This window comes from Pseudochaenichthys georgianus, chromosome 12, assembly GCF_902827115.2.
Source record: "Pseudochaenichthys georgianus chromosome 12, fPseGeo1.2, whole genome shotgun sequence".
Classification (NCBI taxonomy): Eukaryota; Metazoa; Chordata; class Actinopteri; order Perciformes; family Channichthyidae; genus Pseudochaenichthys; species Pseudochaenichthys georgianus.
This window is the reverse complement of record NC_047514.1, coordinates 17,684,617-17,703,463: the sequence shown is the minus strand read 5'-3', so window position 1 is coordinate 17,703,463 and position 18,847 is coordinate 17,684,617. Positions and strand designations below refer to the sequence as shown.

General features: G+C 44.5%; 1 protein-coding gene across 1 annotated transcript; it reads left to right on the top strand.

The window, feature by feature from the left end:
- The first annotated feature begins 174 nt into the window (after window positions 1–174).
- On the top strand, window positions 175–18,707 carry cplane1 (ciliogenesis and planar polarity effector 1). The gene is made up of 50 exons (XM_034095776.1): window positions 175–303; window positions 613–765; window positions 846–981; window positions 1,072–1,191; window positions 1,470–1,702; window positions 1,802–1,905; window positions 1,985–2,141; window positions 2,242–2,345; window positions 2,534–2,716; window positions 3,393–3,642; window positions 3,750–3,932; window positions 4,176–4,948; window positions 5,077–5,267; window positions 5,383–5,463; window positions 5,570–5,734; window positions 6,137–6,301; window positions 6,390–6,621; window positions 6,720–6,853; window positions 6,928–7,145; window positions 7,229–7,393; window positions 7,597–7,744; window positions 7,826–7,935; window positions 8,013–8,162; window positions 8,764–8,875; window positions 9,270–9,567; window positions 9,654–10,736; window positions 10,944–11,071; window positions 11,158–11,246; window positions 11,341–11,396; window positions 11,591–11,861; window positions 11,938–12,312; window positions 12,405–12,998; window positions 13,083–13,258; window positions 13,457–13,544; window positions 13,944–14,028; window positions 14,225–14,359; window positions 14,574–14,636; window positions 14,742–14,827; window positions 15,146–15,377; window positions 15,462–15,721; window positions 15,825–15,912; window positions 16,088–16,198; window positions 16,396–16,438; window positions 16,553–16,684; window positions 16,771–16,948; window positions 17,023–17,078; window positions 17,156–17,323; window positions 17,500–17,627; window positions 17,725–17,993; window positions 18,125–18,707. Exons 2-50 carry the CDS (start codon window positions 685–687, stop codon window positions 18,278–18,280), a joined length of 9,543 nt encoding a protein of 3,180 aa, XP_033951667.1. The 5' UTR covers window positions 175–303; window positions 613–684; the 3' UTR covers window positions 18,281–18,707.
- Window positions 18,708–18,847: the final 140 nt, after the last annotated feature.

Here is an 18,847-nt window from a genome sequence, read left to right as displayed (position 1 = left end):
TGCGGAATAAACCGCACTAAAAAAAGGTCGACAAATGAAATGAAAACGCATATTTTTAAGCAGGGTAAACGTTGCTTTTGTGAGTGTTTAACAGAGGGCACTACGTTCCTACGGCAACGCGTTGGAGCTTCCTCCAAGAGGATCATGGGAAATAATTCTGGCTATTGAAGCGGAGGGAGTTTCGAAATATTTCATGATAAGTTACGGGATAACACGTAATAAAATAGTTTAATTGTTATTTTGCAACCCAATATTGTGACCATTAAAACAGTTGACCATGGCAAATGTAGTTAAAGTGCTCAGGTAAGGATTTTTATCGGTACCAATGCTCCGCGCAGTAAACACATTTAGCTAGGTGGCTAATGCTAGTTAACGGTATGGTTGACCATGGTGATGTTTTTGTTGCTTCAAACATTGGATAACATTAGCTATAACCACTGAACCATTGCCAGTACATAGCACCCATTGCTGCAAACGTATAACGGTGACATTGTACATTTGGGAGTGGTATTTCTTACTAGAAACGTGGCTAATTTGGAATGATTACATTGCAGTAAATACAAATGTTGCTTGTCAGCTAACCAATAGCTTTATATTGTCTTGCTTGTAAAGGAGAATCCTGTAAGCACAACAAGCCCTTTCTGAGGAACAATCAAGAGGAATACCTGATGCTGTCTTTAAAACATGGAGTTGAAGTTGGAGGTTGTTTTGTCATCCAGCATCAAACGAAAGAAACCATGGCCGCGCTTCTGTTGGCTTGGGAAGGTGAGGACAGTCAAGCATTTCAGTCAGTCACTCAATATCAACATCAGGAGAAAATGAACCTGTGTCATGTCCCTCATCAGGAGAAGGAGTCTGTGTTCCTGTTGGATGACAAGCGGATCAGTGAGATCAACATGGTGTCTGGTCGCACCAAGAAGAGGACTCCTAAACTCCATCCTTTACTCAACAGTGTGGTGACAATGGCTTCATCCCACAGTGGTGAGTAAAATGTGTAAACTCAAGGCAAAATACATGTCACTTATCCATTGTGAAAATAAATTACAAGTCTCTTATTGTTTTTGTTTGTAGGTATGTGGCTTTGTGGACTTTTGGTCTCGGGAGAGCTGTTTCTGTGGAACAGGGATAAAGACTTGTTGAAGACGGCTGCAGCAGTCCCTGAAGTAGTTCAAATGATAACTGCTGTTCAAGGTAGGATGGTACATTATTTTTACATGTACATATGAATCCTCCATACTGTGAGTCTATAACATACTTCGCTTCACTTGGAAGATGTGAGAGGGTGCACTGACCTGAGACGCACAATTTTACATTTGCTTCCACATTTAATCCTGAATTTAAGAAGGGATGCAACTGATGTGGGTTAATAAGATGATGTTTAGTCTTTTACCTTTGGCTGATCGTTGAGTATCCTCATTCCATTTAAATGAAATGGTAAATCTTCGATCCTTGTGTTTATTTTTTCACAGGCAATGCCACACGATTGTCTCTCCGGGTTTCAGGGGATGGGATGCGTGTGCTCCTGGTATCCATAACAGGGCAAGTGTTCCTGTGGGAGTGTATGGATGTCAGGGATTTGACGGGAGTACGAGATGGCACAGTCAGGGGACACTGGGCACATATACAGCCCCTAGAAGACTCCATTCTGCCTTCTTCACAAGACAAGGAAGCATCTGTACACACCATCTTCGTCAAATCAGAGGTCTGTCTTATGAACGTATTATATTTTGTCTCATGTTTTAATTCATGACAACATTTGATTTTCTATAGGCCTAACAATGAATTGTATCTCCAATCTTAGGTTATAGGGGATGCCTGCTTAGCAGCTTTTGCTTTCACATCTGGGAAGAAGCTAATCCTCACCTGCCTGAAAATTCAGTGGGAAGAGGCCAACCTGAGAGTAGGGTGAGTGAACAGGTCTATGTAGCAGACAGGACTCTCATTGGGTATTACAGTGGTTAAAAGCACACATTTCTTTTTGTAGTTCTGTGGGATACAGCATAAAGTGGGCGACCGAGACATACCCCATGTCTCGTCTCACCCCTCCCTGCCACCCAGTGAAGTCCAGAGGGGCGTTGGTGCCAGCCTTCTCCCCAGATGGCAGCCTGTTAGCCATTGTCCTGAATCAGAGACAGCCTAAGGTAACCTCTCTATCTTATTCTTCCCCACACATTTTGTAATATATATGTTTTGTTCCAGGATATGTGAATTAAGATTGATATATTCTCTTGTTGAATGCAGGCCACGCAGGTGCTCTTTGTGAGCACACAGAATTTTGTCTCAATATCAAGTAGCCTTGGAGGATGTGGAAGCAAGAAAATGGAGATCCCTTCTAAGTACATAAGGTACAGTATACCTAAATAAAAATGGGTAGTGATTGATGTTGTAAAGTATATTCACAGTGTGTCTGTACAGTTGTATAAAGAATGCCAGGGGTGTTGCATTACCTAAATGCCATCTGTCATTATCACTTTACTGAACATCTTTGATGTATAGTGTGATTGTACTAAAAAATGTACTTTATCCTCTTCAGGTCCTACTGGGTGGGCAGTGTGAGCTGGTCACCAGGCGGTCTTTTCCTGGCCTGTGTTCTGAAGAGAGGCTCCCTCCTGATGTTAGCTCGCCTCGGGGGGCTTCTCACACTAGCAAGCTGCGGTTGCAATGTGGACTTTGGGCCTGCACACTTCCTACCACTGCACCCCCTCGTCACTTACCGGTACACATTCAATACCTTTTGCCTGTCTTGGTCCCCTTGTTGATTTGCTTGTGTGTATGTTCTGTATTCTGAATTCTCATATCTCAATCTATCAATATTGAGTTTACCATGATATCAAAGAGAATCTCAAACAAAAGCTTTTGTATTTTCCTCACAATAATCTTATTATCAAAGTTGATAGTTAGCAATGTAACACTTCCATTTCTGCCCCCTGTTTTATGTTTTGTCCTTATATGTTTCTTTGTTAAGCGACCTTGGGTTGATGAAAGGCGCGAAATAAATTAAAGTTGTTATTATTATTATTAACATTAAAGGTGGGGTAGGTAAGTTTGAGAAACCAGCTCGAGATACACTTTTTGTTATATGCTCTTAACATCCCGATAGCAAAAGTGCTTTGACAAAAAATCCATTAAAAAAAAAATCCCCAAAAAAAAAAAATCTGTAATCTGTGGAAGCCGTAGCGCTGTAAAAAGCACGACCAATCATTTTAGCCGGCCCGGCTAAAATAACTGGATGGCCTACCTGCCTGTCAGCCTTCCATCTGTGCACAAACGTATCTGGTGCCCTCATTCTAGGGCACTCGAGCTGGTTTCTCCAAAATGACCGACCCCACCTTTAATTCGACATCACTAATTGAATGTCTGTGATGAAAACTTTCAATCTGTTCCCTCTGCAGGGCACCAATGTCTGCAGGGAGGGAGGACGCCTCTCTGTCCAGCTCTAGCCTGTCGGTGCGGGATGTCCTGAGGCAGCGCTATTCTGTCACCTGGCATCCACGGCTGTTGTACCTCATTGTGTCTGATGGCTACATGGCCACAGTTATGAGGGCGCTAGATAAGCCTACTCCTGCCCTGTTGCTGAAAACACTTCTGAACGACACAAGCAAGGACCTCGAGAAGGCCAGCCGGATACTGGAGAAGTCACAGGTGAACCAGGGGATTGCAGAAGTGGGAACCGGCATCTTCCTCAGCTTCATCTTTTGATGTACTTTGTTTACTCTTGACAACACTCTTCTTCATATTTGTTTCTTCAGATTCATGTGAGGGCATGGTTGGAGTCTGTATCTTGTCTGAATGTTGACAGCAGCCTTCTCACACGTGGGCCCAACACCGCAGACTCTGTGGTTTCTGTAGCAACAGACGGATCCACTTTGCCACTTTTCCTGCAGGATCAGCGGACATTCGGTGGTACCACGGAGCTTCTTGAAAGAGTACAGGTGGGTTGAAGAACATAAGAAAGAAATGTATTGCTTCATATTCTGAGTTTAGTGTAGGCTTTATACAGTACACAGACAGGCCACATTTACATAAAGGTCTGATCTCTCATCAGGAGTGTCTTTATGTGCCTGCTTACGGTGAAAACGACTACATGCATGTGATTACCTTGAGTACAAATGTATTACAGGTGCTTTATTAGTTGATTTATGTTTGTTAGCTATCTTTTTTTTGTGGTTCCCTAGACTTTCTTTGAAGATGACTCTGATGTAGATGGCCCTCCTGCTGGTTCTCACATGGAGGATGGCGGCCGTCTGGAGTTTGCCTCAATGTTTGACACACTCCACGCCCTGGACACACAGACTGGACTTGTTACTAAGCCAGATTTTGAAGAAGACTTTGAAGAAACGGAGAGAAAGACATCTCTTCTTCATCGAGAACTTGGGAGAATCCAGACTAAGCTGTTGACAGCTTGGGCTTTTGGCATGTCTCTAGGAAACGCTGTGGAAAACAGAACTTGTCTGCTGAAGCACACGCTCTACTGTGTGGTGCGATTTGCTGCTTTACTCCACCTGACCCCTCGCCCAGTGGGCCACACAGGGGAAAAGAATATTTCAGTTTACCTTTTGAACCTTCTCAAAGCTCTTCTATCTTTTCTTCCCTGGGATAGCCCTCACTCAGATGGGCCTTGCTGCCTGGGGCTGGTGGTAGAGCTCAGTAAACGTCTGGTACACCTCCTGCTGAGCCCTCAACCGGAGTCACGCCTGACCGGTCACTGTCTCTCACTATCATCTCACGGTCTATCATCAGTCCTGCGTATCCTGGGGCTGCTCTCTGATTCGCTTGATCACGCCTACAGCCTAGAGCAAAGAACTGTCTGGTGTTCTGCGGAGAAGGGACCTCTCTCCAAGCTCTGGCCCTCAGATGTACACTATGTGCCTCTGTTACAGGATGACAGGGTAGGGAAATCCAGTTTTGTACACCAGGCCCGACCTGTTCCCCAGCGGCCGTCCAGCAGGTACGCACCATCTCTGGCTGTTTTTGTAGTAGTAAATGATGTGTTTTTTTTTTAATCATTGCATATCATTTTAGCTGGGATTTAAGATTGGATGTCAAACAAGGTTGGTGTTTTGTTTTTTTGGCTAGATTGTTTGGAGTGTGGCAGTGGGTCTACAAGATCTCCCAGCAGTACACAGAGGAACTAAAGAGCTGTGAGGGCTGGGATGGCTGGGAGGAGGAACAGCAACAGTTGTCTGTCATCATGTCCCAGATCCAAACAGCTCTGCAGGCCACAGGAGAGAGGCTAGAGGAGGGTCCTGCACTGCTGAGTTACACAGGTCTGTAATAGCAATCTGCAATTACTATTCATACAACTATGGGCAAGGCACCAGCTTCAGGGCCGTAAATAGCCTCTGGGTGACGTCTAAATAAGGATTGTTGTTGTATCTCCAGGCGAACATCTTTTCCTGTGTGGCTCGTACCCAAAAAGTGCTGAAACGTTGCGGTTTCAAATTTGTGAGGAGAGTAACAAAAGTAAGAACTTCTTCCTTCATTTTTTCCCACTAACATACACCACGTGTTCACATTCAGTATGAACTCGTAACATCGTGTAATAAACAAGCACGTGTCGTTTTGTTAGACTGTGATCGTAGCGTCTTCAAGGAGACCCGGCTTTGTCTGGCACTCCTGTACAGTCTCTTATCCCAGTACCATCTGAGAGAAGCTCAGGAGTTGGGGGACCACATGGCCCGTCTGATCCTGAACAGGACCGGACACCAGAGGGACAACGTGACCTGGGAAACAGGTCAGCCATGGACAATAATTACTCTTTGAGATTTGTCACGTGTGAGTCACTTACTGGAAATTAAACTGAACATACAAGTGAATAAAAAAATCTACGACATGTCATACTGGCCTTTGAGTAAGCTTTGTCACACTGAAAAGGCTTGGGACAAGAAGAGTTATTGATCCCTTTGTCACTTATCAGTCTGCAACAAATGTATTCACTCAGGTGCTCGAAAGTAGGGTCTTTATCCGTGATGATTAATAGTTTGATGTAACTTCATACCTTGAAGTCTTTCTCTCCTTAGGACGGCTGTTTTTAAAATCATTGATCTTCCCAGCCTCAAACCCCATATACTAAATTCACAGTAGCTTTAGTCAGTGATGGTAATAATTGATCATCTGCCTTTTTGTCTTGCCGCAGACTCTCTCCCTTGCCCGTGGCTGCCTGCAGACCTTCACAGTGACGCAGCTTGTGCTGTGGTTCAGACCCTGGGGAGATTCATGGCTTCTTACTTCACAAACCAACCCCTCTGCATCCTGCCTCCTCACCATGTGGCCGTTCTGCCTCCACTTCATCTACCTCACGGTGAGTCTTTTTTAGAATCATTTGTCAGTTAAAAACAGTTTTAGTGCCGTCTTCTCTCTTTATGTCACTCAGTATGACCCTTTCTCAGCCCCTGGTGTGGAGCGCTTGGTGCCACTGTGCCAGGGAGAGGTGTCAAGAGCAGTGCGTCAGCAGCACCTGTCAGAGGTGTGGACAGTAGACTACGCCCAGGACCTGCTGCTGCTCGGGGGTCTGCTTCCTGAGACCGTGTGGTTAGCTTATCATCTTGGGGACTGGAAGGCAGCGGCCTCTCTGAGCCTGGCCTATACCAATTACTGCACCGGCCACTTTGACTTCACCCGGTCAGTGTGAAGGCATTCCATTTATTTGAGCGGTGAATGAAATGTAAAGATCCTTTTTATTAGATCTTTTACCATCTCAGTTATATCTTTTATGACAGGCTCAGGAGGAGGGAGCTGCACCTCCCAGCTGCTTTAGAGCCAGAAAGCATTTTTCAGGTTGAGCTGGAGTGTCTTCTACGCATGTCTGACTCCCAAGAGTCCACGGATAGATATGGCGACAAGAGCTTCACAGGTGGGTGAGACCTGAAAAGTGATAAGATGAAAATAATTCATATTGAACTCCTTGGATTTGTCTCATTTGACTAGACCCCGCTGAAGGAGAAGACTGGGACTTATTACAGGTTTCCATCCAGGAGATTCTGAAGGCTTCAGTCATGGCTGGAGTGAATGTGTTGTCTTCCCCCTTGTCTTCCCTGCTGGAGACAGCCAAAGAGCTGTGTTCCTGCCTGCCAATGTTGGTGCCAAGTGGACTGTATCTGCCTTCCCCCCCACTCTATTGCCCTCAGCCTTCCCCCAACACACAGGTACATAACAAAGACCATTTCATGCCGTTTGTTTACATACATGGATGAATTCTCTGCTGAAATGGTGTCTGTCTCATGCTTAGGACCCAGTTGGGACAATAGGGCAGTTTGCAGAAGTTGCATCCCGTCACAAAGTGTCTGGAGTTCTCCAAAGATTACTGTTACTTCTGAGATCTGCTCGTTGTTGTCATCCTGCTGCCCAGTGGTACATCAGAGATCTGCGCCGTGCCAGACATGTACTACACAAGGTACTTTCTCGTTTTTAAAAGGAACATCTGGTTCAATTAGAAAAAGACAAGTTCCGTAGGTGAGGCTGACAAAGCTGATATTCTTTGTTGCCCTTTCATGCATTGCAAATACAAGTTTGTTCGATAACTTTGAACCCGAGGAAGCGCCACATCTTTGTTACTACACTCTCTAATTGAAGCTTTTCTATAACTTTTGTTTTCAGATCAAGAAGAAGTACGCCTATCCATCAGCTAAGGAAGAAGAAAAGGCTTTCCCAGAAGGCCTGATGAAGTTTGTCACCCGAAGTGGATTCTTCAAACGGGGGCCTAACAAAGATGGTCACCTGGACCCCGACACTATTGAAACTATTAGTAAGAAATCTTACATGGTAAATGGTGGATATCTAATCAATAATCTACCGTCGCGTAGTACTTATCAACTTTTCCAACAAGTCTGTTTCAGGGAGCTGTGTGGTCTGTGCTGGATGCTTCATGTCAGGGACCAGCTCTCCACTTCCTGCAGGAAGTATCAGGCCGCCAGACAGCAGGGTAGAGATGAGCAGGTAGTCCATTTGATTGTCGTTATGGAAGTTATTCTCAGCCATAGAGGCCCTATAATGTGTGTACTTGTACCCCTCAGACCCCTGGCGATTCAGACGTGAGATCGACCTGCATCGATGCTCTGCGCTGGGCCGGTCGCTTCCTGCCTTTCTCCTGCTTCCTCAACGCTGAGGAGATCCTCCAGGACCTTCTGCTCAGCCTCGTGTCTGAACTTCCTCCTCTTTCCCTGGTAATGTGTTGCCTTTACTTTCATAAGTTCAACAGACTGACCCTGAGTGAGTACATAATACAGGGTTCTTACGGTCATTGAAAACCTGGAAAAGTCATGGAAATTCAAAATGCTAATTCCAGGCCCTGGAAAAGTCATGGAAATGTAACTAAAGTTGCATCAAATCTAATTTATATTTTATCTAATCGCCAAAATAGTAATACTATAATGATAATAAATACTGTATCGTATAGTAGCCTAATGAAACGTAAAATGGCATTTAACTGACGAGGTATTTGCTGGTGAGAGATATTAGTTGTGGCCTGTAGAAGCTAGTAAGCCTACTATCGGATTTGTTTTAGAGGCACAACGCGTTTCAGACCTTATTTTCCTGTTCCATGTTAAAATAAACCATTTTCAGAGGTACCGCTGAGAAAGAGTCATGTTTTTGGTCATGGAAAATTAGGTAAAGGTCATGGAGAAGTCATTGAGAAGTCATGGAAAAGTCATTGAAAAGTCATTGGTGAAAAAGTGTATGAACCCTGATAATAATAATAGCTTAGATTTATTTCGCGCCTTTCACGGGACCCAATGTCTTATCCTTGCCTCTTCTTCCTCTTAGGTGGCAGACACTTTGGTGCGCGCTTTCCCAGAGGAGGAAGAGTCTGTGAGAGTGGCTCTGAGAGAAAAGTATAACTCCCAGCTGCAGAGACTGAGGCGATGCAATGTCCTTGGTATGGAAACCTTTGCTCATTGAACAAGTGGCTTTAAAGCATCACACAGCACTTCAGCTGTTGGCCTGCAGTTTTTATTACGTTGACTTATTTATCCTAACGTTGCTTAAACGTATCTGATGGCTACATTGTATCATTTGTACTTTATTTTGTAACTAAGAGAAATGATAAAGAATATACTTGAAGCCAAATAATAATGATGGTCTTTAAGCCGGGTCAAACACCAGTCTTTGTGCTTTGAGTACTACTTTGTATATATACACACTATATGCTAACTTATCATTGTCAATGCTACATTAGAATTTAGGATGATGTTGTTACTTACTATCCATGACATCATAATACACATCATTACTTATAAATGTCACTCTACATTTTTCTGTGTGTTCTCTAGATGGGGAACAAGCGGAGGAGAACGAGTTGATGATGATTGTGATTCAAGACAAATCCAGGCTGAGGAGAAAGCATCTGGGGCGTGTGAGGAGGCACCTGGCACCACCTGAGCTCCACCTGTGGGAGGAGGAGGAGGAGGAGGTGGAGGACAGGGGAAGCAAACATGGGATGGCCGTGTTGAGGCAGCTGTCTCTGGGTACCAGTCTGAGCACCAGCACTCTAACTGACTGTGGGTTCCCTCCAGTGTACAGCGATGGAGACACAGTGGATACGTCTGAAGCCATCTCTCCCGAGTTAAGGTAGCTCGCGGGGGATCGTAGCTCTACCATTACACGGTGATATCATATGTTGTGGCTTATCTTGTGCTCTGTGGTGCTGTTTTCAGGGGCAAAAAAGCCAAGAAGGTAAAAGGCAGAAAACATGCAAAGAAGACAGCTGTTCAAATCGAAAGTGTCATTCGTGAGGAGGGTCAGCCGGGCGTTGCCACGGGGAACGAGCAGCCCCCTCTGCCAGTGGTCGGCACCTGGGAGTTTGAGCTTGAAGATGACGAGTACCTTCATTTCCTGGAGCTCTTCCTCAGCTACGTGTTAGAGAAGGATGATGGGGACTCAGCCGGTGAACTTCCTTTGTTAAAGGGCTTCTCCTCCCAGCTGCGGGAGAGAGAGCTGCATTCCCTCTCGTTCGATGTGCTCACAACTATTCACCGCCGTCAAAGAGATGTGCACCACGCAGCGCGGAAACACCTGGGCAACGACCCTCCTGTGTTCAGAGCTGGCAGCTGCTACACGCCTGTGAGACAAAGTGCAACACCGGAGCCGTCCGTCTGGAGTGAAGCTCCCGCACCCAGAGCTTCTGTCAGCTCTCCTCCCAGGCAGAAAGGTTTGTTTGGCCTCAGAAGGCAGCGCACCGTAGGCCAGAGGATGAAGGGAGCGCTCTTTGGTTCTGAAACCAGCCCTGTGCGAAGTGTATTCCCCGCGGAGCAGCCTTCACAGAGCTCCATATTTGGCTCATCAACCTTTGTGGAGACGGTCATTGAACTGCAGCAGGGCCTTGGTCCTAAACTGGAAGCCCAGTTTCCAGAGCTGGGCCGGCTGCTGGAGTGGATGGTGCGCTGGGCTGATAGGAGGGCGCTTCTGGGACATCATGGCAAAAAGAAGAAAGACGGGGGAGGAGCGGATGGAGGCACAGCGGAGGAAGGAGTAGTGATGCGAGTCAAAGCCTCTGCGGCAGCTGTCCTCACGTCACTCAACCTGCTGGAGCTCAGATACAACGCTGTACTCGGGGCTGAGCGCTACAGTGCCCACATCCAAGTTCCAGAGACGCCATGGGCCGTTTCCCCTGTGCTGCACCCTGAGGGGCGGCACAGGCATCTGGAGAGGGAGAGCAGTGTTGATACGGGCTACCCGGGATCTGCCCACACTCCCATCATTGGTCTTGATCACAATATACAGCACGGAGAAATGTCCATGTAAGTCCCCAATGGTTTATTAGACAATGAAATCAACCAGTACACGTGTCCTTTAGTTTATACAGTTAATCATATTCATGTTAATAGGCAATTGTTTTGTATTTACTTATTCTTCATTTGACTTTTGCTTCATATAAACAGTAACTGTACATTTGACTGTAAATGTGAATAACCTATTGTATTTATATGTTGTTTGTTTCCTTGCAGCGGTTCTCGCACAGACGACCTGACTTTCCCGAATGACCACAACCAACACACCTTTGATGCTCAGCAGATACAATCGAGTTCACAACAACTATGTCTTGATGACTTAGACGTTACACCTGAAAAAGAAGGTAGACGTTTTATTGGTTCATCGAAGTCTCTGTGATGCAGACCCTTAAAAAACCAGTATATGAATTGATGTGTGTGATATTTCTAGACAAAAGCCAAAGTGACAGTGAGGGCTTGGCTGTGTCGTCCTCCGTTTCCAATCGGAGCATCTCCGGACACATCTGCACACCTGAAACGGTACCAATCCGCTTTCCCGTTCTTCGTGTACTGTATATACTGTATCATCACCACTGTCAGAACACACAAAGAACTGTTGTTTTGTTTGTTGCAGAGTTTAAAGCTTGCGGACTTGGACCTCTCAGAAGACGTGTCCAGCTCTGTATCTCTGTGAGTTTGTTTTCTTTTAGGCGTTAATGTTTTTCATTTTAGAAAATCCATCACTGTAGTAAGTATGAGCAGAAGCTCGCAGAATTATTATTTTCGATTTGACTTCTTGAACACCACACTGTGAAATTATAAAAACTGATTACAACACAATCCCTGCTGTTCCCGGTTGACATCAGCCTTGTTTGTTGTTCAAGACCTAGTCAAGCTACAAGCCTGGAAGCCCCCCCACACGAAGAGCCCCAAGCCGTTCCCACTGTGCAGCCTGAGGCAGTGGCCGATGCACAGCCTTCAGGCTCTGCTGGAGTGCTGCTCCCCAACACACCTGTGGATCCTCCAAGCCTTCAACCTCAAAGCTCCACAGCTGGTGCACCCCCTGCAGAGCCCACCGCCCCCGGTCAGCCATCATTCAATCAGATTTCGCCAATGCGACAGCGTCTGGGGGAAGATTTATTCAGACTGGTTCAGGTAAGAAAACCAAAAGGATAGTTTTTGACTTCACTGACTACTAGTTTTGATTCTGATCCAACGTTCTTTCTTACAGCATATTCACTACATGAGCCTAACGGAGGTTTTGGGTGTTACGTTTTCTAACCTCCAACTGGCCCAGCAGAGCTCTTCTTTGGCCCAGCCTAACGTGAACTCCTCACACCCTAATGTGCCACCGTCTTACGCCACCAATGCCATCCCTCAACCGAATGCCTTACCCCTTCAAACCCCCATTTCAGTGCCACCTCAGACCCAGCCACATGTGCCAAGTTCAGGATCCAACAACCTTCAGTTCAGTCAGGCTCCTGCATGTATTCTTGCAGAACAGCCTGCCATACAGAGCTCAGGGAAAACCTCCCACGCAGGAGGCCAGCATCACATCAACGGGAATCTACCATCTGCTGCTAATGGTGCAGGTGTAAGCTATCAGGTATGTTTTCTGTTAAATTGTGACATATTGCACGTCTGTAAGCAATACATAAACACAAGTGAAACCCAGCTTTTAACTGTTTTTTTATTTAGGAAATGCAGCCACTCTCTGTGCAGGCGGCGTCACCAGAAATCCAGTTGGGGGAAAGCAGGAGGTTAATCCCGCCCTCACAGGGGCTTCTAGCCACTACGGACACACGTCATGCTATTCCCATTGCACCTGTGTTGCCACCGAGCATTCAAAGTGATCCTGCTCCACATTTCCTTGGCTTGAAGTTGCTCCAGCTCCACCCCCCTTCAGTGCCCCAACAGAATGCCCCTCACCAACACCCTGCAACTATGGAGTCCCATAAACCTGAAGAATATAACCAATCCACCTCAGCTCCAAAAAGACACCTCGGCTTTAATCCTCCACATGATCCAACTCACAGGGGCTCTCAACCGATGAGAGAGACATCAGAGAGGGTAAGGGAAGGGTTCCCTCTACTTCCTCCCGCTTTGCCAGCTCACGCACCCGCTCCGATGCAGGGCCTTCGTCTGCTGCGCGTTCAGCCTCCTCCACAAAGCAACACTACGTTCCCCAAACTCCCCATACCCTCTTACTCCAGGCCTGCGTCTCTTATGGTAGCTCCTATGGGACAAGCTCCTATGATCAAGCTCCTGCACATAGATTCTGGACCACAAAGGGTAAGCAATACCGTCATTGTTTCAAGAAATTGGGTAGAATTCAATTGTGCCTTTTTGGTTTATAAACAGATGTCTTTGCCACAGATGTTTCACGAGGCAGCCCCTTCAGCCCCAACGGTCCGTCTCATGTCCATGGAGGAGTTGACGAGTTTGGCGTTCGGGAGGCAGACTCCTGCAGAAGCTCGACTGCGGTTGCTCAGAGTGGAACAACCGACAGAAAGAAGGGCGACCACTTCTCCTTACTCGAACTCCAGCAAGAGGCAATCACATATTCATTTTCACGCTGTTGACGAATTTTCATCATACTGAGGGTGTCGTATTGTCATACTAATATTTTGTACAAACTGTGAAGTCCACTAAGACAAATGTAACATTTGTGATATTGGGCTATATAAATAAACATTGATTGATTGATTGATACTGATTTTACTCACTTGACACTGGGTGCTGTTTTTTAGGGATAAAAGGAGAGAGGAGAAGGCGGGGATGGCAAGACAAGCAGAGGTCACGTTCAGACCAGAAGAGTCTATCATCCCTACACTAGAGGTATTAATCCTAGTAAGAAGTATTTTGCGCTACAACCAAGTAGGGCTGCTCAATTAATAGTATTTTAATCGCGATTATGATTATGGCTTGCGACGATTACGAAAACAACGTAATCGAAATAAAACGATTTTTTTTTTTTTTTTTTTTTGTATTTGTTTTTTTTGTATTGGTTTTTCTGTTGAATTATACTTAAAGTTCAGGGTAATCAACTGTTAAAAACATACTGTTAAAAAAAAAATGTCTCCAATAAATGGATGTTTTCAAAGTCAATGAATAATCGCAATTACAATTATTGACCCAAATTATCGAGTTTATGATTTTTGCCATAATCGAGCAGCCCTACTACCCAAGGCTTAAGTGTCATTCTACTATCTTTTGTTGGTATTATTATATCTCCAGCCAACAAAGGAGCCTGTACGGGAAGAGCCTCAAGCTGCAGAAGACATCACAACCGGGCAGGATGTTGCCAATATTGCTCAATTTGGTTAGTGTTAAATACATAATGTCACTTTCCTGCTACATCAATAAACAGCACCCTCCTCCTAACTTATAATAACGGTGTGGCGCTGATCCCATTCTGATGAATTGCAGTCAAACCAAGTGTCTCTGTGCTCTCTTCTACCGTTTCAAAAGCTCAGGATTGATCTGTTGTTCTTTTTCTGTTTCACTTGAACTCCCAGGGTCCTTTGATACTCTGCTGACAGGTCGAAGATTATTGGACAGGGCCGAATCCACTTCAGCTGAGCTCCATGCTTTTGCTTCCACGTGTAAAAATCCCCCAGAGTGCCATGATGTGTTCACAAACACAGATCCAGGTAGAGTTCTGGTTGTGTTTGTACAGTGTTTACGTTTAAATTGTTGTTGCACAGCAGGAATGTAATTACACAGTTGTTGCTTGTATTTGAAGTTGACAGGAAGTGTTCATGAGTAGTAACATACATTGGGTTTCTCTGCTCTACCTGGTTTGTTTCAAACGTATGTTTCCTAAACCTAGAATGTACCCAAGTAAAGTATTTTCTTATTTTTCAGATTGTCCTCCTGCACTTGTGGATAAAGCCGTGTCAGCATCTGTGACTACTGGTAGCCCTAAGCGTGAGTGAATGAAGTAAAACTCTAGCTACAAAGATATAACACTTCCTTTTTTTGTCGCAAATTTAATAGAAAGATACGCAACATTTGATTTTTTTTTGCATCCAGCACAAACTTCAGGGAATCAGAAGTTTGGCAACAAGCACTTTTCTCAAGAAACAGAGGAGACCGCGCAGGAGCCAGAGAGGAATCTGGTAAGAGGCCACATATACAACGTAGACCTAAAAGTGTCTATGAATGGTGCTTGTTAGACTCCGTTTCCTTCATTGCAGTTACATAAACTATGTACTAAATTCAACACATATTACATTTATGCCTGCTTTCCTGTGTTTCAAATTAATCAAACTGGGTAACAGCTGATCTCTAACTTGTGTACTTACATAAAGGTACATAAAGATAGCATGTTTTATCATACAGTGACTTCCCGTTTATTGTTCATGTTGTTCGCGCACCTGTTGCTTTTATTAATGTGTATTTCATATTCACTGCCTGTTTGTTTCCTTGTCTCCTAGGGCACAGAGGGCCGCCAGTTCATAAGTGTCTTGGATCTAGAAGACAGAGCCATGCATCAGGACCTGCCTCCCTGTCTCAGCCTGGGACACGATGTGCCTTCGGTCCGTCCTCCTTCACCTACTTCTGCTGATCTTCATGTACTTGCAACTTCTGTTTTAAGGAGTGGTGCTGCTGCTGATCCACAACCCTTATACACACTTCCAGAGGATTTCAACTGGAATTCTCACACAGGTGTTTTCTATTTTTCTAATATACTGATTACAATCACATCATCTTGAAAGTTTGATCCTAATGTATGTTGTACTGTACCTCTAGATATCCCTGAGGAGTCTCTGTCACTCGGCCACATTGAGCCCAGTAGGGATCCAGAGAGATTCTCTCCACAACACATGGTGGATCAGTCTGACTCTGAAATCTGTCGAGCTCTAAGGACCCAGAGTGTTGGCCCTCACAGTTCCTCGCCCCCCACTCCTGCAGTCCAGTTCTCCTCGCGCCTCACGGAGCTGGACGCCCAGCTGGCTGCTCTACAGAACATCGCAGACTGTCTGGAGAAGGACTTTTCAAACTCCAGGATGGTACGTAAGCATGTTATTATTGATCCTACGTTAATTATCATGACATGCAATTAATTGTCTATAAATGCTGAGAAATATATGTATTATATCGTTCTTTGTGTAGCTGGTGAACACCATTGAAAATCTTGCTCCTGATGTGAAGACTACCACGGCAGTTAAAAAAACTGTCCGACTGGCTGTCCCACGGGAAGGTAAGACCGACAACTATTCATCTGCAATCTTAGCCAAAGCCGCATTGAATTTTAAATGACATTGTAAATTCTAACAAATGTAAAGGTTTGATAAAGTAATATACAGTATAACCCTGTTGTATTGTTGGAAAATCAAACGCTATAAACTCTGTGGTTTATACTCCGTCTCTAACAGCATGGGTACCACGACTGGACACTTTAATTGAACCAAATGCAAGTGAAGAGGACGAAGAAAGTGTGCTTCATAATGACTTCTGGTTTCCTTCCAGCCTTCACACTTCTCCAAGTAAAGATGCATTCTAATCAGACATTCTCTAAATACTTAGTACCCTAAGTGGCTCGCATTGTGGCAAACAAAACTGCCTTTTGAGTTGATGAATACAAATACAATTGCTTCTTTCTTTTTGTATTGTCAAATACATGATTCTTTTCTCAGTAGAGTCAAACTGTTAAAGGTTTCATCTGTTTGTGTTGCTCCATCAGAAAGGAAAGATCAGCTGACTGACGTGTCCGGAATATCTTCTCTGTAGGTTTAAGTCAATCTTAACCATGTTATAACTCACTATCTATCGTGGATGTGCTTACCGCTCGGTTATTCCTCCTTTTCACAATACCCTGCCCTCTACCTGTCCGTGTCTAGATTGGCCGACGAGGATCTGGGTCAGACCGGGTTATCCGATACAGCAGAAATGTTAGACGAGTTGGTGAGGGAGGGGTATTTATCCCCGTCTGACCTGGACTGGTCCCATTCAAAGTATGCACTCCACAGCAGGTATGGTACCTACAATTCAGTGGTGTCCAAATGTCTACCTTAACAACTTTAATGTATCATTAAGCTAAAAAAGTAATCCCTAGCAGGCTGGACCAGCAGCAAAGTAGCTGGATGTCGCAGAAACGTGTCCTTCCAGAGGACGAGAGGAGAGAGCTGCGGATCTGGACGAGGAGGAAACAGAGGGAAAACCTGGCTGTATATCAAAAACACAGAGAGAGCCTAAGGGAGAGGGAGCACAAACCTTTTCCTAACTCAGGAGCACTGGTAAGATATGCGAAGCTCTTTACTTGCTCTTGTATTCTATTGTATGTTATTTCAAAAATATATCCACTTTTCAGAAATCAACAAAGAAGAATCAAGCGACAAATTGGAGAACCAGAGAGGAAAAAGAAAAGTAGGTACCGGGTAACGTTGTCTGTGGACAAGAAACATCCATGTGCCTAACTGTTATTTCCATTTCATTTAATATAGATTTGAGCTTCTGAAGCGATTCAATCAAAGGGCCCGTGAAGCCTGTTCTCTGGTCAGTGACATTCCCAGCAGCACTGTAACCCTACGCACTGCTTCTCAGACTGGAGCATTACCAGTGCTTTTCAGTACAAGACCCAACTCTGCTCCAGCCCCTGGTAGCACTCACAGGTAACAGTAATCTGACCAGGATCTCGTCTCATTCAAGAATAATTGTACTTTGATCTAGCTTTTGGACACACCATTAAACATTCATTATTCCACGATGATCAGATTCAGCAGAAACCCAAACCTGTTGATTGTTAACATCTGGATGACCTAGTAATAATGTGTCTATCTGCTTTTAGGGCTCACAGTAATGATAAAGTAAGTCTTAAGTCAGGTCAATCCCAACCCCCGGTTCGTCCATGGACTGCTGAGAATCAGGAACGATATTCAGAGCATTACCGCAGGAGACTAGGACTACATAGACCAGGTAAAAGAGGAAAAGCTTACTAACTTAATTGTCTGTATTTTTTCTCTATTGTAAAAACTATAATATTAAACTGCTTATGTTGTGTGTTTCGTATCAGTCACTTCTCTGCCAAAGGACCGTCTGTCTCAGGTGACCAGGCGGGGCATGCTCACACACACAAAGAGCAACACGAAACTGCCTACAGTCAGCCAGAGTGAGGAGCGGCCTGTCGGACAACAGAGGAAGACGGGGCCAAACAAAGGTCCTTCAAGAGGGGCTGCTGTAGGCAGAGGGATCCGGAGGGAGCAGACGAGGAGGGAAGAGGAGAACCTTAGGGGGCCAACTTCCCAAACCAATAGACTGCTAGAAAACGAAGAGTCGGACATGGTAAGGATCACATTAATCAGATATTAGCATATATCTGTGACGAGTGTAACCGCTGTAGATGGAACAAAGTCATACGTGTATGTCTTCTTTGATAGATGAGGTTGTTTCCTTCATTTGTGTACACTACTTAGGTTTTGGCTGGACTGGTGGATGAGCAGGAGAATGGTGCGACAGCTGGTGATTTTGCGATGGACTGGCTGGACAACCTTTCTGAGAGCGCCGGCAGCACCCTCAGCAAAATAGACTGGGCAGCTATCGAGAGGATGGTGGCTGCAGAGAACGCTTGAGCTCGAGGGTCTCATGGAAAGGAGAAACAAACCACAAGGACACTTCAATGGATACTATATTGCTGTACACACACTTCAAGATTGTATTTTCCTATTGAATATACGGCAATTCATTTTATAGCATGACAATTACAATGTATATATGTTTATTAAATTAGATATGATCAGCAGTGATAATAAATCAGTCAAAGAATATTTATTTTATTGATAAAGTATAACAAATCGATAACATATTATTTGCAATAGAATATTTGTTGCACTGTCATTTGAATAGTTGTCTTCTTGAAGTTGTAGGTTTGTGCTATTTTTGTGTATGTTTTTCTACATTTATAATTTATTTTTGTATAGACTTGACTATTAAATATCTGGCTTCAAGCATTTGAAGATGTTTCCTGTCATTTGTATTGTTGTAATTCTTGTCTGTGCCCTAAAGAGAGAGAGAGAAATATGTGGGTAGGTATATAGAGCCTATATTGAATATTGCCTTTTCTTAAGAGATATTGTGCATTGGGGAAATAGAGCGATTTATTGTGACAGTTTTCTAATAATAGTTCTTTAAATAGCTCA